The 23,039-nt window shown below is 38.0% G+C and overlaps 1 protein-coding gene across 1 annotated transcript in view; it reads right to left on the bottom strand.

Annotated features, from left to right (window-relative positions):
* The window catches only part of LOC126267591 (arf-GAP with Rho-GAP domain, ANK repeat and PH domain-containing protein 2), a 152,988-nt gene that overhangs the window by 112,262 nt on the left and 17,687 nt on the right, over positions 1-23,039 (bottom strand). Inside the window, exons 2-3 of the mRNA XM_049972892.1 lie at positions 13,533-13,707; positions 7,470-7,587 (exon numbers count right to left, since the gene is read on the bottom strand). Coding sequence (XP_049828849.1) covers positions 7,470-7,587; positions 13,533-13,707 — 293 coding nt within the window. The remainder of the gene's footprint in view (positions 1-7,469; positions 7,588-13,532; positions 13,708-23,039) is intronic.

Here is a 23,039-nt window from a genome sequence, read left to right as displayed (position 1 = left end):
AGTGAATACACTGTCATCACAAGCAGAAGGTGATGAGATAGAGAAAGTATATGAGAATATTAAAAATGCAGTTCAAAATGTAAATGGAGATGAAAATTTAAGTAGTAATGAGAAGAATAGATGACAAAAATACAGAACAACTGGGCTCAGTAGTAGGAATGAGAGAAGAGAGAGACAAACTAAGTTTTGCAGTAAATTTCTGCTAGTAATAGCAAATACATTGTAAGAGGAAGTGTATTTGCAAAAGGCCTTGGAGATGTGTGAAAATTCTGGATGAATTATATCATGGTCAAACAGAATCCAACATTTAGACATGTGAATGTAATCTCTACCCAGGAACAGATACAGACTCAAATCACAATTTAGTAATAGTGAGGAATGCACTGATTTTTCACAACAATGTGGTGCAATGAGGTGCATTTGAAGTTGTCTAACCTATTGTAATCAGATTTTCACAACACTTTCAACTGGTAATAGCAGTGCATTATTCAAATCCCAAGGTAATAACTTTAATAGTTCCTGAAATATATCAATTAACTTAAAGCCGTAAATTTATAGACTTGCACAAGTAACTGCTTCCTGTTCCCCTGGTATGACATCGATTATGTACCACAGAAAAAATTTAATTCAACAACTTATAGCCAAATAATGAAAACATAGCTTTTACCAATACAAGTGGGACCTATATTATCAGAAGTACTGGGTGGTTATAGCTATCGCGCAGCTACCTATGAAGGTCCAGAGTGGGCCAAAATTATCACATACCAGCAAAACTTTGTACACATTCTAATGTGTTAATGCAGAACAGATTTATACTTCAAAAAATTAGTTCCAGTTTTGGCCATCAGGGGCAAATCTGGTGCTGTGAATGCAAAAAAGATATATAGGAATATTTCCATATGTAAAGGATTAGGTTTGGGACATGGGCAGAAAGACATATTGTTGATTTTATTATCAACCATCACTTTCACAATTTGTTCAATAGGAGCACTGGAGATGTCAACAGGGTACTGTATATTGCCAGATCTGCACCAGGTGGCCAAAATTGGAATTAATTCTACGTAAATTGGTTCTGCATTAATGCATTAGCATATCCACCAAGTTTCACTGCCATACAATAATTACAGCCCACACTGGAAATTAATAAGTAGCTGCACTTTAATTATAACCATCAAGTATTTTGGAACATTCTTTCTCATTTCAAGATATTTTTGATTAATAATATGTATCCAGTTGAAATGTTGTCAGATTGTGTGGTGAAGTGAAAGAAGAGTGTACAAGAGGAATGGATCCTAAAATTATAAGTAATAAGTATGAATATAATAGAGGGAAACATTCCATGTGGGAAAAATATATCTAAAAACAAAGAAGCTGTAACCTACCAAACGAAAGCCTTGGTATGTTGATAGAGACAATGAAACCAATAAAAAACACACAAACACACACACAAATTTCAAGGTTTCACAACCCAAGGTTGCTTCATCAGGAAAGAGGGAAGGAGAGGGAAAGACGATAGGATGTGGGTTTTAAGGGAGAGGGTAAGGAGTCATTCCAATCCCGGGAGCGGAAAGACTTAACTTAGGGGGAAAAAAGGACAGGTACACATGCGCACACGCGCGCACTCGCGCGCACACGCGCGCACACGCGCGCACTCGCGCGCACACGCGCGCACTCGCGCGCACACGCACGCACACCCACACACACCCACACACAGGCACACACAGGCACACACACAGGCAGACATGGACTCCTTACCCTCTCCCTTGAAACCCACATGCTTTCGTCTTTCCCTCTCCTTCCCTCTTTCCTGATGAAGCAACCTTGGGTTGCGAAAGCTTGAAATTTGTGTGTGTGTGTTTTTGTGTTTTTTATTGTTTTCATTATCTCTATCAACATACCAACGCTTTTGTTTGATAAGTAATAAGTATGTTTGAGAATGTATATGCAGTCAGTATTTACATTGACAATATAATGTAATTGGATAGATAGTAGATACAAAAATCTACTCACCCTCTGAAAATTTTGGTAAATTGTTGAATAATATTTTGGTAAGGAACAGTACAATAGAGGGCAGCATATGGTTAATATAACCACCAATGTCTGAGCTGGGTGATTTTTCTGTGAGCTTTGTTAGTTAAATCAAAAACGTTGCTTTGTTGCAACAAGTGGTAACAGCATGAGGCGTATTATACAGCCTTTGCTTATACTATACATACTAGCTCACAGAGAAGTTAGAATCTATGCAATACTTTGACAAGAAAGTATATCATTGAATACTATGTGAACATTTTCTGTTCACAGAATGATTTTTGTTTCAGTTTCTAATTGGAAGGTCATTGGTTCGATATGGGTGCTGCTTTTAGTGTGTAGTTTGAGTGAACCAAATAGTAAAAGATAATGATAAACATTAATATGTATAGGAAGAACTAGTGTTACAAAAGTGTACTTGACATTTAGTATAGTTCAGGTGGCAGTATTTGTGATTTTTCAGTATGAAAATACTTCACAGTTATTTGTCAAAAATTTTATCTAGTTTAGTTAGTTTACTACAAACAAATTAAGATATAACAGAGAGCAGTTTAGGTATACATTCAGTAATTTCAGTTTTTTTACAGCTTTTCTTGGAAGAGTTACACTATTCGTCATCCTAGACCAAACAATGATCTGTAACTGTAACATGATAAGCCATCCTGCAATGCAGAAAGGTAGCCAAGATACATCCACGTGTATCTTGCTCAGCAGATGGCCGAAGTGATGTACAGATACAAGATGGATAGATGTCAGCGAGGTACACACCCTCTAGGTTACCTACTTGGAACTTAGTAGAAGCAGGAGTTATACACAATTAGCAGTGATCATTGGGTAAGACTCTGCTGGTACTTTGTCGTGAACTAACAATGGCCGTCACCAGCCATATTGCAAGAATGAAGGAAATTCCAAATACTGCTCTAATATTATGCACTCACCAGTTGGGTAATATAACATTGAAAACCACTAATTACAAAAATGAGTAGCACTTAGAACTACTGTGCAAACACCCTGAGACACACTGTCAGATCTGGCTTAATGAACACTATTTAGAGACACTACTTCTTTTATTTTAGCTTCTAGCCACAATCACCTAATTTTAATCAATAAAGTGTAATCAGTGCTAATTAACCATTTCCCAGATATGCAAACTCATCAGCCTAGAAAAGTTTTATTACATTATTAATAAAATTATTATTGTTGTTTTTCTTCTGGAGTCAAGGTGCATGGGACAAACTTTGCATACAGTTATTCAGCTTGGCACTGCTTGACAGAGTTGTAGAATGTCCTCCTGAGAGATATTGTGCCAAATTCTGCCCAACTGATGTATTAGATCCCCAAAATACTGAGCTGGTTGGATGCCCCTGCCCATAATGCTCCAAATGTTCTCAGCTGGGGAGAGATCTGCCAATCTTGCTGACAGGGTTTGGCAAGTGTTGTAACTGCAACCAGGACAGTCGCGGGGTAGCAATGACAAAAAGCGCGGCGGGACCCGCAGAGAGGCCCGCGAACAACAGCACAATGGGAGAGGACGGACACGATCAATGAAAGATAAAATGAATACAACAAGATCAAACAACAGAGTCACAAGGAAACAAACATGTCCACTTACACACAGAACAAGGAAGAAAGCGGTCTAGCATGAAGTGAGTTGTAAACCGACGTACATGTGATTAGACTGACTGGGTGAGCGCGAGACAGGCTCTTAAGTATGCTATCAGGGGTGCTGCTACTGGCCGCTGGGACCACGTGTTCCCCTGTGGCACCCTCACACTAAAAGCGGGCCAGGAGACGCGCGCTGCCACAGCTTACCGCTCGATGGTACAGAGATCTCTATGGGTCTTCGACGTCCATGACATCTGGCGCGGATTCAAATTCCGCGGCGCGCGGTACCAGAGCAAGCATGTAGACCAGCAGTAAAATCTCTCACCAAGTGTAGGCAGGCATTATCTTGCTGACATTTAAGCCCAAGATGGTTTGCCTTGTAGGGCAACAAAATGGGGCACAGAATGTCAACGACGTACCACTGTACTGTATGGATGCCACTAACGACAATCAAAGCAGTCCTACTATGAAAAGAAATGGCATCCCCGACCATCTGTCCCAGCTGTCAGGCCATACAGCAGACAACAGTCGGTTTGATACCCTCCACTTTTCAAGGTGTCTTCAAACACATCCAGTTCCAGCAGAACCACTCACACTCGTCACCATACTACATTTCATAATGTGCACATGGTGATCCATGGTGAGATGACCATAAATTTGATGAAATATCCCTGTCCCAGCCAATGAGATCCACTCCCAGCACAAGACTGCGATGCGACCAACATATGAATGTTGCACAATTTACTGTGTTTGTAACATGGTCCAAGTGAACTGTGGACTACCTCCAGACACTCACTCATTCACTGGCCTACATATTGACTCATCTGAAAAGATGATATGCTGCCAGTCATGATCTACATTCAGTTCAGTGAAGGCAAGCCTATAAAGTTTGTGATCATCAGAGAGGGACTCTTTATTAAAAGCCCTAGGGCTCTAAGGCCAGCATCCCTAAAAGAAGATGTGAATTGTTTCCAAGCTTTCAATGGAAGTGGTCTCATTATTGTGTTGGACAGCAATTAGAAGTGGTCTTTTCATACAGGTTCCAACTAACACATTGTCTTGCTAAGGTGTCGACCATTTCCAAAGCCCAACCCTCTAAGCTGGCCAATTATGCATCTCATACCACCGCTTTATCTGCTTCTAGACACAGTGAGGGCGAACACCACTCCTGGCTGACACTTCACATGCACTGAAACCATCGTACTGGACGAGTGCCAGGACACTACCTCTCGTGGCTTGCATATGCTGAGGTGTTGCTGAGGTGTCCTGACAGTAAATTGAATTATTTTACTGGAATTCAAACCCTCCAAGATTGTCATGTGACTACCACATGACAACACAAATTTGCTCTTTTTTGTTTTATTCATGGCAGAAACATTTTGGCATTCCAAACCGATAAAAGTAAGTGTTATAATGCGTATATAAAACAGTATGCGGTAATTATATGCAAAACAGAAAATATAAAAGGCCTACAAGTAAACCTGTTCCGATAGGATGAGAACAAATACCCCCTAAAAGTGTGTTACATGTGGTGTTGTTTGCCACCATGTGTTGCACTGGTGCAAACTGTACACAGCCGAAGGTACCTGAGCTTATCGAAACATGAAGGCAGGTTTTTTTTTAACTGTACATAGTGAGGGTGTATATGCCCCAGGACAACCAGGAAGTCTAGGAAACACCTGGAATTTTTTTTCATCAAGAGAAATCTGGATAACCCCTGGAAACTTTTAGAATTTCAGGAATTTGTCATTGTTTTTTACTTTTCAATTTTTTGCGCTCCTGTCTGGTAAGAACTGATACTCTAACAAAGAATTTTATTTTAGCCCACTACTGTAGTATAACACTGCAGCAATAAAACATAAATGAGAGAATAACAAAAAATAAGCCATTTACAAAAACAAAACATAGTGCACGCACAAGCATCCGCCGACAGTAAAATGTGTCAGAAACTATGCAATAGTTCATAACAACAAACTGCTACAATGTGCCTTTCTCATGGGCCTTGTTTCGATGAGTGTGATGTCACAACTGTTTACATTTCTAACAGGTCACGAGGAAATATTGCAAAAGTGATTTGAGAAGCGTTACTTTGTAGTTTCATATATATATATTTCAAAGATTACAAATAATGCAATAACTAAAGCAAAAAAGAATATTTAGCGTTAGCGATTAGTGTTTAAAAAAAGTGTGAAGTTAGATCTTTCTATGGAAAACTCAAAGTGCTTGAGGGAACATTTATTCAGACAGGTAGCCCACAAAATGTTTGTTGCACAGAAGTGAAATTTATAATTGTGATGGTCAGAAATATTGAGCTACCATTTAAGCTGTGCACTTCATATCCTGCCTAACCATACTCTTGGATTGGGAGGAGGGAAGGGGGAAGGGGGGGGGGGGGGGGCACAGAGATCAGTGACCAGTGTCACACATGAAAGCTTAATGTTTCTTGTAGCTATACAGCATGTATATTAATTTAAACCATTATTTTTCTATTTGTGTGTTCAGCCCACTTAATAATGATGTTGCTACTAGTTGGCTACATCATGCGACCTATGTCCTGAATATCTGCTGTCATTGGCTGGCACGTTTTACAGCTCCGTGGGAAAGCGTACTGTCATTTAATACATAAAAAATTTGCTTTCACTAGGGGCATAGTGCATTTTCATCTGGGAAATTCAAGAAAAATCCAGGATTTTTTTTTTCTTCTCTGTGTATACATTCTGATAGTGCACTTCAGTGAAGTACCTCTCAAAACTAAGGGCCTGAAACCAAAATAGTTCTGCAAACATGTAGGCGGCACTGTAATATTTTGGCTGCATTTTGAAGAAAACCTAATTGAATTCTTGTGATACAACTACTGCATATGTGTGGACAGAAGAAAAGGAGTGGTTAGTAGATAATTACCATTCTTGGGTCATTTTGACAAACAAAACTCTGGATGATATGCGGAAGCATTCCACATATAAAAGAAAACACACAAAACAGAACCTAAACACCTGGTATTTCCGCCATTTAGTATAAGATAATACTGTGTTTACAACCTTGGTGGACGGCACCTGGGCTTGTTGGAAAATAATAAGTTAAAGCTCTGAAAATAATAAGTTACAGCTCTTGCTCAAAATCTTCTTCAAGAATGACTCCTTGTAGGTACAAATAAAACATGGTTCCCAGAAGATAAAGAAGGAGGAGGAGGAGGGGGAGGAGGTCATTTTTGGCATTCTTTCCATACTGCAGTAGTAGAGCAAAGGTTCAACAAAGGACACATGTTAAACTTGAATCAGATAAAAGCACAAATTGTTTTCAAGATCCCATGATGAAAGAGCCAGTGTAAAAAGGGTAAATGATTATCTTATTTATCAAGACAGTGGTTTCCATCTCATTTCCACAAGGGACACTAATTTTACAACAACATCGCCATCCTGGGATAACACCCACAGGAGAGAAAGTGGACTGGCAGCACAGGAACTCTATGTCCAGTCTCATAACTACCACACACTCACACAATCCACAACCTTTTTCTTTTTCTTCATAGCTACTGGAATGCCTAATGCTCTCTTGGGAGAGGAGGGCCATGGTTCGAAGACTACAAAAGATTCTCAAGATAACAGAGCTTTGCATGAAAATGTAATGTTTCTTTGGAATGACATTATTTTGCCCATAATCAATGAAACTCTCACACAAAGTCTACAATCTCATATACAATAACAGCATTCAAAAAATAAGAACTTCACAGTGTGCACCAAAACATTTTCATATGCTCAATTGTATCTTTCTGTGCAATGACTTATGATCGCAAAACGCCTACTAATATGAAAAACACATTACAACCATTGTCTTACCAACATATCTTGCCTTCCGCAGATCAGCTTCTTGAACAGCACCATTGGTAATGCAATACAGAAGTGTTCTCTCAGTAATTAAAATCCATCCAGTGTGCCATATCCCATTAATACCTTCCTAAAACACGTAATGATAAATAACATGTTGCTGCAGAAAATAAAAATTCTCGACTTATAAAACTGCATTAAATCATCAATTCAAAGAAACCTCTGATACAGCACAAATACATTTTTAATAACTAACGTTATAAATACTGGGCTTTTTCTATAAGCTATATTTGAGTGGTATGGTAAATATAAAGACTATGTTAGCATATGTCCCATGAAGACATAACACAGCAACAGTACTGATACTGTTATAGTAAAACTTCCTGATGATGTTGCAGTAAATTTCCTACAAGCACATATAAATTGGACAAATGTGTTTAGGGTATGTTGCTGACATTAAGTAACGTACATAACATATGGCAGGTTGTGCAGCCATTTAGTAAGATGCATTTGTACTGCGTGATGTAGTCAGATTGTAGTAACACAATAAGCTCAAATAGTAATGATGGAAGTAGATAGTGATCACATACCCTTCTCTCCAAATAAGACCACAAAGGCTCAATACTATTGTGAGCTTGTGATTGTGGTGGCCAGAGAACATGCAACAATACAACCTTGTGCTCAAAAAACCAGTCCTGGATTATGTAAGCTACATGGACAGGGGCCTTTGTCATCTTGAAACACAATTTCACCTCTGGGGAACAAATACTGTACGACAGAATGGGCTGGAACAGCCAAAATGTTCATATAATCCGTGGCAGTAACGCGACCTTGCAGAGCAACCACAGTACATGTGGAATATGACCATATGGCAGCCCAAATCATCAAAGAACCCCCATCATATTTCACTCTTGGGATGTAAATTGGGCCCGAAGTTGGAAGCAGTGTGCATCAAGACTGGCTTTGGCACCACTTTTTCCCATTACAGGCATTTGCATCAATGATGTGTGGTACTGGAATTCCAGATCGCCCAGCTGCACCCAGCTTACAGAGCTCCTTTATGTTGTTTTGGAGCTGACAGTGTTTGCAAGTGTGACATTCCAACCTGAAGTGACTCCTGAAGCTGTCATCCTCTTATTTTTAATCACAATCATCTTCAATGACTTTCTGTCACTATCACTCAACACACACTTTCCTCTGTCTTGTGACTTAGCAGATGATTTTTTTGGTCTTTTTTATTTTTATTTTATTTTCTGCTTTCATTGTATGCAGTGTAAATCTTCGATATGGTGCCTCTTGAAATGCCAAACACTTTGGCTACCTTTCTTACACAATTACCTCCAATCTGGGCACCAACAGTTTGCCCACATTCAAATTCATTTTGCTCAAACAAAATACTCTCACAACTACACAAAACATCCTTCTGACCCTGACTGACACTTGCAACATTGTACAGTTGCCATTTGGTAAAATACAACAGCACAACCTGCAGGTTTTGCTAGTATCTGCATTTATGTTCAAGCATGTTTACAGTGTTTCCATATTTTTGTCCCCTCTCTGTATATGAACATTTCTGAACTGGAAATTTTCCACTGTAAGTTAGTTACCTCAAATGCTTATATAACAGGAAGTGTAATATTGCATTATGCCTTCATTTACTCAACAGCAGTTGCACCCGTCAAGTTAGTTCCAAGTCAGTTACAGAAAGTTCTAGATCATGTTTGTGGTACACAGTATCTGTTAATCAGTGATAAGTATTTTGACAGATTTGAGAGTGGAAATGTAGTCTGTACCAATATGTGTACATAAATGGTGCTTTTGGAAAGGATAAAAAGTAGAAAAATGCAAAAAGCTGTCAGATTATTACGTTATGTGCGTAAACCCAGGATATAATTACTCTATATCAAAAGCTAATTATTTCAAAATCAATTACCTTCTACATACTATGTCATAAAATGTAGTACCAGTGATAGTCATTGGCTTGCTATTCTAATTAAATCACCTCAAAATCTCAAACTTAATTTTCGCTAATATTAAATGATGTCCTTTATTACATTGAATAATCAGACAGTAATATTAGAACCCCAATTGAAATACAATTGAACTGTAAATTAGCTTTATGGAATCAATTTTACCTTCAGGCTCCATGATGACCAAAAGTACAAACCCCAAACATACTGATGCATGAAGGAGAACAGCAAGGGAATACCTGGAGCATGCACCCACAAAGAGATCTTTTTGTATGGCAACCACAACTGTACATGTCCATTTTCACACAACCAAGAAAAAAAAAATACCTTCCAAATTTCGAAGACAGTCTTCTGTGAAACATGCAGGACTAGCACTCCTGGAAAAAAGGATTTTGTGGAGACAGGGCTTAGCCACAGCTTGGGCCATGTTTCCAGAGTAAAATTTTCACTCTGCACTGGAGTGTGTCCCAATATGAAACTTGAAAGGCAAAGTCCCAAGCTCATGTCTTGGTCCTGTATACAGTTTTAATCTGTCAGGAAGTTTCGTATCAGGTAGGAGATGAGGTACTAGTGGAAGTAAAGCTGTGAGAATGGGTCATGAGTCATGCTTGAATACCTCAGTTCATACAGCACTTGGCCACAAAAGACAAAGGTTCTGAGTTTGCTCTCAGTCCAATATAACGTTTTAATCTGTCAGGAAGTTTCAAATCAGTGCACGCTTCACTGCAAAGTGAAAATTTCATTCTAGAAACATCCTCAGGATGCGGCTAAGCAATGTCTCTACAATATTCATTTTTCCACAGGTTGCGAGTCATGCTTCAGCAGATAATTTGGTACAGCAATTGTCCACAAAAGGCACAGGTCCCAAGTTTGAAGCTTGGTCCAGCACACAGCTTTAATCTGTCAGGAAACTTAATATAAAGAGTGCCTAAAAGTACAAAATGGATGTTGTTGTTGGCAAATTGTAGGAGCAAAGTCAAATATGTAACATAGGTAAAATCAAGCATAGTCAAGTGAAGCCACAAGACTAAATTTATGACAACGTGAGCCAATAAGATATCTGTTATTTATCTGGCAACAAACAACAAATTTTCTTAAATCTGTTTTCAATCACCAAAGACATAGTTTGAATGAGAAGTATCTAACTGCATTGTCTACTATCAGCTGTCACAACTACACAATGAAGGGGTACACCATTTCCTGTCAAAATAAGTGGCAGCACCAATAATTTTCCACTGAGAGTAAGTAATGGACAAGACAGTTTTCTATAAATGACCCTGTCTGAATGCAAGACAATTATTTCATATAATGTGTTCAACACATCTAATCACAAAGATAAATCTCAGGAGCATGAAAAAAAACTGTAAAAACATAAATACAGAGGAACAAGTAACCACCACTTTGTCTCTGTGGGACAATAACAAGAAATTAAAACTTGTTTCATTAATGGTAAAAAGCACTAGGTGCACTCCTTGTGTATTAAAATGTCTGTAACATCTTAGTATTTAGTTGTGAGGAGACTGGCAGGATGGGGGACTTTTCCAGTTATACGATGAAGCTGCAATTTTTTTTATAGGCACCAACTTCAAATTTTTGTGAACATACTGATATGTATTCATTAAATACAAGGTGATTCAAAAAAGTTTACAAACTGACATGGCACATCAGGCATACAACAAGAATCAGTAATTACATAGAACCAGGGGACATAAAGGTCATCCTCATCCTGGGCTACTAAATGGCACTGCAGTTATTTAGTCACATGCTACACATGGATGCCGACTACAGGAGATGCCCAAAGTTTTGTCCACATGCATCGAGACACATCTGACATCGATGTTGCATTGAGCAGCACATCCTATTCAAGATAACTGGTGTATTTCAAAGACACTCTGCTGCTGCAACAATTCTCCCCACTAGGTCCTCCAGTGATGTAACAAGTGTTTCATACACAAGGCTCTACAGGTAGGCCCACAGGAAAAAATCATTTGGGGTCAGATTGGGTGTTCACAGTGGCCACAGCCATGCGACTGGTCCACTGCGACCAATGCAGCAGCTGGGAAAGGTTGCTTGCAGATGTGCCCTCATTTGTCTACTGAAACGCATGGGGGCTCCATAGTACTGAAATCAAATTAGCAATGAATGGGAGCATCATTCAGCATGTCCGACAGAAAATCTTGCAGGAATACTAGATACGTGGGAGCATCAAGGTGGTGTAGGAAAATTAACAGCTCAATTAAACAGTCTCCAGCGATGCCCTCCCACACAACTGTAGCACCCTCTCGGTGCATCTGCGACCCATGTTTCCTATGTGATTACTGATCCTTGTTGTATGCCCAATGTGCCATGTCAGTTTGTAAATGCTTTTTTTAATCACCCTATATAGTTACCTAATATTTAAAAACATGTTCATTCTATTACCAGCACTGCTTTTTACTATACAACAGAGAATTGTACTCTCAGAATTCAGATACTTAAATATGTCTGGAACACACTATTATCATAAGCTTTTAATTTAAATTTTAATCCATAGATATGTCAAAGTAATTTTACAGTTTAATATCTCATTGACACTGAGGTCTTTAAAGAGTTACAGCACTATCACAGTAGGAACAAAGAGAAGGGAAGAAATGCTGTAACATTTTAAAAATAAACATCCCAAAATTCAATGGACAAGGTTTAGCGAAAACTATCCCAGGATTAATAGGAAGTGGTGAGCACTTGACAATGGTCAAGAAGCAATTGTCCAATAGCTAATGGACATAGCTAGATGTTCAAAAATTTTATTAGTTTATATCACTGTGAGACTATGCATTTCTACTAAAACAGCATGGCTTGATGAGGACTTGAATACTACCCCATATTGGTAACTTGCTAAAGACTTCTGTGCAATAATAGACCAGGATACAAACTGATGTCTACTGAAAAATACAACTTATCATGAAATTTCTGTTACTAAAGTTACGTTTCATCCATAGAAAGATTCATATTTGCTCTAAATCTAAACTCTTATGTACAAATTAACAACAAAAATGATTACAGTGTATGTGCTCTGAAAGGTGCTATTCAAGTTCTTTGTTTCACTTTTATTGCAAGTAACATGACTCTCCATCTCAGCTTCATCTTACACTTTATAAATGCTATAAATTCATTCGGCTAAAGTGCAGTTACAGTGTCAGCAGCTCTAGCTTTGCAAGTTGATGTTGGCAATAAGTTAACATTGCTCATAGCCAATAGGGTTATATTATACAGTAGGCAATTAGAATCACTGAATCTTATGATTTCTTTCAGCAGAAAACCTGAATTGATTACATTTACCAGAAAAACTTTTCCTGATCTTGTTATTAACAATCTGGTTCATTACCAAATTTCATATTTATTTGGTGAATGGAATAAAATAGATACGGAATGCAGATAGAGTGCCCTGTAGCAAAGCCTAATGCCTAGGTTAGGTTGTAGTGTGTCAATTTGCTTGTGAGCTGGCGAACCCCACAAATCTCAACACGAAAATAAGATTGCTATACAGACTGATGTATTGTGTAGCCTGAGCTTTCGTTTGTCACTACTACCAAAATTTGCAATGGCATGATTAAATTCTAGCCCATAAGAACAAATTACCAGCTATCTTTATTTATGGAGCATATAAAATTACAAACAAGCATCCGATTCATTACCAAAACCAACTCTCAATTCATTGTACTCCATTCCCATAATTCATAATGCGAGTTGTTAACAACATCGGCATGCAACCCAACACCCACCGACGCAGAGCAATTTTAGCTATTCACTCATACCATTAATACCCAACTCTATTACCATTCAAACTCCCATTTCACATTTTTTATATAAAGTATCAAGTGGTAGGAAGAAATTGATATAATTAAAGCATATGTATAATAAATGAATTCCAATGGTTATCTAAAGCAAAGACTGTGAGCTTTACCCCACAGTGTTAATTATTCCCTTGTCCACATGGATTTAATTAAAATTTGCTTATTAAAAAATAAGCCTACTCAACAATTGTGCAAAAGTGAGCCCTCCCCCCCCCCCCCCCCCCACACACACACACATATGTAATGACAGTGAAATAACACATGAAATTCACCTTTAAGAAACACCATCCTGCTCGTGTGTACTCTGCTGTGATCCTTGTAGGAAAAACTGAAGTAATACTTTCTAATATTTTCTGCATCCATATGCGGCGCTCGGCAGATCCAGAGGTGCCAAATGTATTGGACTGGCCTTTAACTAACGTGATTTCAAAACAATCACCATCACAGCTGAATGTACAAATAAATTAGGAAATCAATATAAAGATGATAAACAAAAGAACAAATTAAGGACAAGAAACTGAAAATATTTAGTAGGATACATGTAACTACAATGAACAAAAATAATTTTTAAAAATGTAGGAAGTTCTCAAAAACAACAACAATAATAATAATAATAATAATAATAATAATAATAATAATAATAATAATAATAATAATGAATCTAGTGAAAAAAAGATATACAAAATTAAACAATAAAATTAGCTAGTTATTTTTGTAATGAAAAGTGAAATAATACTCAAAAGAAAGTCATCCAGTTAGGAAAGCATGCTAATTTGTAAGCGAGGTGCCTTCTCAAAACTTAACAACTATCATTGATGATGTTTATTCTTAGTTGGTTGCAGCCTGATCATGAATGAACTAATATCCCACCTAACAAAAAATTAAACCATAAGTATCTGTGCTGTTTATCAAACTGGCAGGTGTTTCAGACAGGCACTGCAGTTTATTCATTTATTGTTCTTCTGAATGTTTATAATTTAGTCAGTTGGACAAACAAAAAACAAATACAAAACAAGAAAATGTATGTAACAATATAATTCCAGTAATTTATCAACCCAAGCCTGAATTAGAGCAAAAAAGAGAATACATATAGAACTAAAATCTATCTCTGTCTCAAATGACAGACATCTCTAGGTATATGTGCAAAATAAAGTGATTTATTAATAAGAAAGAATAAATGAATCTGAAATATGAGGATATGGTACTCACGGCATTATAAAAGATAAAATAAACAGTACTAACAAGGAGATGTCTCCAGCAGTGGGATCAACTTTTTGATACAATCTCTAAAACGATGTAGGTTAAGGTACAGGGAATCGCACCCTTCAGTCTTTGATCTTGTGGGCTTTCATTTGTGAGTAATCGAAGAAAAAAAGTTTTGGACTTTGTGCAATGATATATAGCTTCAAATAGGTAAGAATTCACAAACTTTTCATGGCATAATGGTTAAAATACTAATTTCACATGCAAAAGGAGTGGGTTTGAATTTTGTCAGGTGGTTTGAAATTTTTAAATCTTAACCAAAATGACCTTGATCATTATTTTTATTCACTTAATTGGTTTAAATGTAATTTTTTTCTATTCATTTGTCACATCATATCAGTCATCATATGGAATACATCATTTTCTTGCATTTTTCTTTTTGTCAGTCTTTTTCCACTTGGAATCCTTCTTCATGTGATTTTGATTATTGTTGTGTATTAACTTCGATTTCATTGCTTCCATTTGTTTTCATCTTATATTTCTATCCATGTTATTGCAATCATCATCATCATCATCATCATTATCATTATCATTATTATTATTATTTCTCATTTTGTCTGAATTTCGTTTTATAGTCCCTGCATTTGTTTAAAATACCATTCACATTATTTTGTCCAGAGTGCAAGACAAATTATATTTTAAATGTTAGTATGATGACAGCCATCCAAAAATATGTACATCCTTTGACCAACAGACTGGCATTTTCAAATGTTTAAACATCATGATAGACAAATAAAAATAATTAAAGTCACATGTACAAAGATTCCAAGTGAAAGGCAGTAAAGGCAGGGGGGAAAATATGAGCAATTTAAGAAGTTAATAGATTGATTAAAATGATGTGACAAAGGAATACAGATAAAAGAAAAGCATGTAAATCAATTAATCGAATGAAAATAGTGATCAAAGTCTTTTCATAAAGATTTAAAAATAAGAAAATTTTGAGGTACCTGATGAGATTCCAACTGACTACCTTTTGCACACTTATCTTAACCATTACATTAGTCAACCTGTAAATTTTTACTATTTTTAAACCCGCAGAGCATCACACAAAATTCCCAAATTGTTTTGTTGGTTACTCACAAAAAGGGGCACACCAGGGCGAATGGTTGTAGGGTGTGATTCCTTGGCCCTTAACCAACATCACTGTACAGATTGTTTCAAACAGCTGATCCCACTGCTGGGGACCACCCCTTGCAGAATGTAATAAGAAAAATACATACCATATCCCACACAGTAAAGGCAGGGGGGAAAATAGAATTAAAACACTTGATGCAGATATTTTATTCAGACATGACTTTTGGACCAGGCATAAAGAGGGGGAGGGGGATTAATAAAAACGAAAATGTCTATACACAGCTGGTACATACAGGCACTCGATAAGCGGTTCATTATACTGTAAAGGGAAAGCCGGCTAATACATAATCCAGATATTGGATAACAAAAACAAAATATCAGATCAGGACAAAAATGGCTCTGAGCACCATGTGACTTAACATCTGAGGTCATCAGTCCCCTAGAACTTAGAACTACTTAAACCTAACTAACCTAAGGACATCACACACATCCATGCCCAAGGCAGGATTCGAACCGGCGGTCGTGGCAGTCACGCGGTGCCAGACTGAAGCACCTAGAACCGCTCGGCCACAGCGTATCAGATTAGGGCAAGATGTAAATAAATGAAAAGTGGAATGTAATGGAGATATAAAATTGTTGTGATTAAATGGAACCAGAAGCCTTAGCTGCATATGTAAACGTTAACACACAGCCTACAGGCAATATTTCAGCACACTGAGCGAACTAGTAAACTTGCATGGTTCATTCACTAAAGAGATAATACAATTAATAGAACCAGTAAAAGTTTTGAGTACATCATCACAAAAAATATATATGGGACTGTATTTGCTAACTATGGTAGATATGGCATGAATGAACAGGCAGGGAAAAAAAGTACTGTAGTTTCTGACATCATTAGTTGACTTGATACAGCATACAGATCCCCACAAAAGTTTCACACAAATTGATGAGATATGTTAAATCATATTAAATTGATCTATCATATGCACTTCAGTGTACTCAACATTTACATGTTTTATTGCCACGTTCAATATTACCTTATAAATGAAAATAAATTTAAGAATGTAGGAAAAGCAGATTGCTACTTATCGTAAAGAAGAGAGATCAAGTTGCAGACAGGCACTATTAAGAGACACTCACATATCACATACAGCAACCGGCCACAGCCTTCACCAGTAAAAGAGGGGGGGAGGGTGAGGGGGAGAGGAGAGGGGAGGGGGCACGGGGAGGGGGGAGGGGGGGAGAGGGGGGAGGGGGGGGAGGGAGGGAGGGAGGGAGGGAGGGAGGGAGGGAGGGAGGGAGGGAGGGGAGAGAGAGAGAGAGAGACAGGTGTGTGTGTGTGTGTGTGTGTGTGTTTTACTGACGAAGACTGTGGCCGAAAGCTACATGTGATTGTCTTTTAATTGTGCCTGTCTGCAACTTCATCTCTCTTCTTTACGATAAGTAGCAATCTGTCTTTTCCTACATTGTTGATGTTCCTACTTGGAATTTCCATTGTTTGAAAATGTGTTTAAGATGAATAAATTACATTGTGATGTGGATGGCGCCACAGGATTTTACAACATAGATGGGTGTGTTATCCCTAGATGCTGCTACCCATTGCTTCAACATCTTGTACCGATTTGAAGCAAGCTGAAGGTGGAGAGGGGAGAAAGGAAAGGGAAAGGAAAGGAAAGGAAAGGAAAGGAAAGGAAAGGAAAGGAAAGAAACTACTGATGTCAGCTGTATTGGGACTTTAAGCAGAATCAGTTGCGACAAGTGAAACAGTGTGCTGGACAGGGATTCGAACTCTGGACAAGTGATCATGGTAGTAAGTATTATATTCAATTGTTTTATGTTTTTATGTTATATTTTCTGATGCTCTACACCCAAGAGAATCATCTCATTTTTTGGGTCCATGGAACGAAAACTGAATCTAATCAAATCTAATCATGAGGATCATATCACTTGGGATCTCGGAAGGTACATAAGAATATTTGTTTTCTTTGTAACATTGTGTATTCTTGTTTTCTGAGATGGTCTGCATTCTGGAGGATCTCCTCACTAGGGATGTACTGGAACAAATAGTACACATCTAATCTAATCTATGAAATGGAAAGGTTGGAGAGTATCAAAAGACGCAGAAAATAGGACAAGGACAGTTGTAAAATGAATGAAAAGGGCAAAAGACAGAAAAATGGCTGCCAAAGGAAAGACAAATGAAAATATTGAAACAAAAGGATGTGTATGGCAAGAATGGAGCTGGGAATATTATATTTCGGAAGTGAGGTGAAACGCTTGATCTCGTAAGTCTTTCAAGGAGTGCTGAAGAGAGAGATATGTTTTTTGCACAAACAGTAGAGGACTTATTGATAGGCACTTTATCCTGAAGAAACGCTCAATGGAACAGGTCCATCTTTAGGTAGTACATTTTTTGTTGGAATAGACAGTTTGTTTAAAGATAATTTGCTTGAAAATGTGTTCATTCCGGTTAACGGAGAGAGGGCAAAGAAATCATGATTCCACAATAGGTCTGCAACTTACAAGGATAATTATGTGAGCTATGGAATAAGTGAAACTTTCACAGGACTAAGGGTGCAATTATTTTCTTCCATCTAATTTTGTAATATACACAAAACTCAAAAAGTAGAAGCTTTTAAATGTTTAGACTCTTTAACACAATTATGATGCTACCTGACAAGAGTGCATGGAATCATTCAATATTCGTATGTGCCTGCCTAAAATATAGCCAGGATAGAGAACATCAATCACAGACTGGTGAATGTGATTTATCATATAGAAATTACATTGTGATGTGGGTGGCATCATTCTACAACATAGATTGGTGTAGTATCCCACAATGCTGCTACAAATTGCTTCAACACCTTGTGCCAATTTTATGTAAGTTGTTAGTGATGGGGGAGAAAGGAAAGGAACGGAAAGGAAAGGGAAGGGAAGGAACAACTGATGTCAGCTGCAATGGGACTTTAAGCGGATTCAGTGGTGACAAGTGAAACAGTGTGCTGGACCGGGATTCGAACCCTGGATCTCCCTGCTGACAAGGCAGTTACATTAACCACTGCACCATCCAAACACAGTGTTTATCGCAATTGCAAAGACTATCTCGGCACGCCTCTCAGTCGATCCACATTCTCACCTAGCACCACGACTCTGCAGTCCCCATCCATGTCTCCATGCTCACTACTTTGAGATTCCCACTGGAGTTTGAATGTAATTGTGCATCCGCAATGAACATGCAGGATTCATTGCACATCAAGGGGAATGAACTATATGAAAGAGTGGTGTCTGTCCGAAAGAACAGACACCAAGCATTCATATAACCTTTTAGCAACTTCAGGACCACAAATAAGAACTTCCGTCACATTAACTGTCTCAATCACTTTTCAAATTCACCTTAATTTGTCTTCATTCACCCACAAAGCACCACAGTTACTATGCATTATAATCCTCTAGAGGATTCACAAAACACAATACACTCTCCAGCACCTTTCACTCATTTCCCCCTCCTTCCATATGCCTAGAAATTAACATCTTATTTATCAATATTAATTGGTGATAGCTTTTAACTAATTCTATATACTTCATGTGTCTGTCTTCATTGGTACACGTATCATAATACTCCTTTCTGAAACACTGTGTGACTACCCTAGACCAGATTAACTGAAGCGTTCAATGCTGGTTCACTAACTCACGACCTAACTGTCACCTCTCAACCTAATCTGTGTGTACCTCAGATTACACTACAGATCAGTACTTCACCACAACTAATACATTTATCCAGATTCATTGGCTTTACCAACTCTCAGTCCCTTTCAGTCTAAAACTAAACAATACCTTGAGCTACTGTAGGTCAGCCTGTCACCACAATCTAATTTCAAAACGTAATACAGAAGAAAAAAATTGTCGGTGTTTGTTCTTCTTCCTATTTTAGCATGTATGACTATCCATGGAGAAGAAATAAAAACGTTAAGGTTCACCGATGACATTGTAATTCTGTCAGAGACAGCAAAGGACTTGGAAGAGCAGTTGAACGGAATGGACAGTGTCTTGAAACAAGGGTATAAAATGAACATCAACAAAAGCAAAACAAGGATAATGGAATGTAGTCTAATTAAGTCAGGTGATGTTGAGGGAATTAGATTAGGAAATGAGACACTTAAAGTAGTAAAGGAGTTTTGTTATTTGGGGAGCAAAATAACTGATGATGGTTGAAGTAGAGAGGATATAAAATGTAGACTGGCAATGGCAAGGAAAGCGTTTCTGAAGAAGAGAAATTTGCTAACATCGAGTATAGATTTAAGTGTCAGGAAGTGGTGTCTGAAATTATTTCTATGGAGTGTAGTCATGTATGGAAGTGAAACATGGACGATAAATAGTTTGGACAAGAAGAGAGTACAAGCTTTTGAAATGTGGTGCTACAGAACAATGCTGAAGATTAGATGGGTAGATCACATAACTAATGAGGAGGTATTGAACAGAATTGGGGAGAAGAGGAGTTTGTGGCACAACTTGACAAGAAGAAGGGACCGGTTAGTAGGACATGTTCTGAGGCATCAAGGGATCACAAATTTAGCATTGGAGGGCAGCGTGGAGGGTAAAAATCGTAGAGGGATACCAAGAGATGAATACACTAAGCAGATTCAGAAGGATGTAGGTTGCAGTAAGTACTGGGAGATGAAGAAGCTTGCACAGGATAGAGTAGCATGGAGAGCTGCATCAAACCAGTCTCAGGACTGAAGACAACAACAACAACAACAACAACAACAAGACCTTACACCTATTTTAGCCTGTATGACCTTGCATTCGCATCACCATTACATCACAGGACAAAACTGCCTAGCATGAAGAGGTTCAAGGTTAAATTGATACTCCCCCCCCCCCCCCCCCCCAGATAAAGATTGTAACAATCTACAACTCTGTTATGCTGCAGCCTCAATTTTCAACCAACACTCTGACCTCCTCCCCTCCCCCCCCCCCCCACTCTTCTTTTTTTCTTTTTTGTAGGCTGTGTTAGTTTTTCAACTGACAGTTTTCATGCACCGAGGATCTTCACACCATTGAAATCACTTCTACTTTTATCCAAACACATATAATACCTTTTAATTATTTGATAACCATAATATTAACTCAGGCACTGCATGCATGATGCATCTGAATTGAAGCAAGGAACACTAATGTTTAATCTTACAATGAAGAATGAAAGAAACAGGCGTAAAAAGATATCACTAATTATTATAGTATTGATCATATAACATAGCACCAAGCCTACAGTTAAAAACTAAATAGAAACTTCTTAGAAGTTAGAAAAGTTAAATCTGAAAGTATGAGTCTCCCTCTCAACTTCTGCTTACTGTTGTCAGGGTGAAGGAAGTTCCAAGCAATAGTGAATAAGATCTATTTCTTTACATAAATTGGTTCACATTTGGTGTTTCCATTTTAAACTTTGTCGTATTTTCTCTTCTTTGTATAAATTGATCACATAGTGTTCATATAGGCAATTTTCTTTAGCAAATTAACTGAAGTTCTGGACGATGTTACAACTATCAAAAATAAGATAATTTCATGTGAAACATGAATATCACAAAAGAAATCATGAATATTATTCGTGTCCTGGAATGTTACACCATAAGGAAGTTCATTAGATATTACTCCATATTATCTATTGAAGGTTCACTCATTTCAAAGTATCTCTCGAACCAAAGAAAAATATAGCCTAAGGGTCAGCTTCCACGTGCTTTACATGTAGGTTTACGTACAAATTTAAGATGGTTGCATAAGTATTAAGTGAAGAATTTATGTTGCTTTCATTGCACATATATCTAATAGTTCCATTTCCACTGGGGAATTAAAGGTTTTAAGTTCAATCTTTTATTTCTTTTCAAAACACATAACATTCATGTTGCGCATACGTGACCTTAGGCTTAGTTTTGAGTTGTAACGTTAGTTTAAGTGCATTCTGTTGGTATATTATTAGTATATATGTATATTAGTGTTCCACATAACTTAAGTGACTCTTGTGGCATGCAGTTAATAGAATATTACTGTTATTTTGTAAAACAACAATGAGAAAGAAGTGTTTGATCTGCCGTAGGAAAGTTAGTTCTGGGGTAATATGCAGCTGTTGTGACAGATGGTTACATTGGGGTGGGGGGAGGTAATGTAATGGCATGGGAAGCGGGGACATAAATGGGTCTCTCCCATGATATTTCAGATTATGTTCAAGGGATAAGAAAATAGCTGAACAGGAAGGGAAGATTACAGCCCCTAAGTCTATACTAGACAGTGCCAAGGAGGAACTGATGAGGTTAAGGGGGCGGAAGGGTGAAGACAGGTGGAAAGTGCTAGCAAGAAACAGGGGCCACAGAAAGAGAGCAGTATCTGACAGTTTCATCATTGGCACAAACAGTAGATTTGCCTTGCTACTTCAGTTAACTTATGAAGAAGCTCAGGTAGATGTAAGTGCAGTCAAAATTCAACAGACTATCACAAGAAACCAAATGTGTCAACAAAAGCAGAAAGCACGAGTTCTGTTGTTAGGTAGTAGCCATGGAAGAGGTGTGGGCCAGATCCTGCAGAAAAAATTAGGTGACGGTATCAGGCCACACATTTTTTCAAATCCAGTGCAAGAGATAGAGGATGTAGGATCAATGCGCAAGGGTTTTACAAAGCAGTATCATGTTGTAATGGTGGGTGGAGCAGAGAAATAGTATTAATAGGGTTCAGGGCTACAATATTGAGTGTGGCTGGTAAAAATAGTAACATAATGAACCATAAAATGTTGGCTTGGTTCCTGTTTTCATGCAGTATGATCGGCCCCAGCAGAACAGCTCTATCAGGAGGGTTAATACGGAGCTAGATCAGCTTTGGGCAGCTAGTTTGGTTCCTGTTGATGGTATTGGTAGCTGGGACTTCACAAGACATGTCCTGCATCTCAATAGGAAAGGGAAGGGTAAATTGGCTGGGATGAAACAATCTTGGGGGAGGGGCGGAACGGTAGGGGGTGCACACTGAAACTCTAAGATCAATGTCCAATGATTCAGCACTGAAGTAAATTAAGCTTACTGAGAAGCTCAGACAGGCAGGTACTAGAGATATTAAAATATCACAAGATTCTCATAAAAGTACAGCGAAAAATAATGTTAGCAGATTGTGTCGAAATATCAGGAGATTCAAAAACAAAGTAGATGAGCTTCAACTTTGGAGGTGATGTACAATGCCTGTCAGAACATTATATAGTCGCAGATATGAAAAGGTAAATGTAGGTGGAGATAAGCTTTCAACACATGTAAGTACAGACACTATGGAAAGAGGACAAGTTTCCATATACACTCCTGGAAATGGAAAAAAGAGCATATTGACACCGGTGTGTCAGACCCACCATAATTGCTCCGGACACTGCGAGAGGGCTGTACAAGCAATGATCACACGCACGGCACAGCGGA

Source organism: Schistocerca gregaria, chromosome 4, assembly GCF_023897955.1.
Source record: "Schistocerca gregaria isolate iqSchGreg1 chromosome 4, iqSchGreg1.2, whole genome shotgun sequence".
Taxonomy (NCBI): domain Eukaryota; kingdom Metazoa; phylum Arthropoda; class Insecta; order Orthoptera; family Acrididae; genus Schistocerca; species Schistocerca gregaria.
The sequence above is the reverse complement of the archived record's forward strand: the minus strand, read 5'-3'. Positions and strand labels throughout refer to the sequence as shown.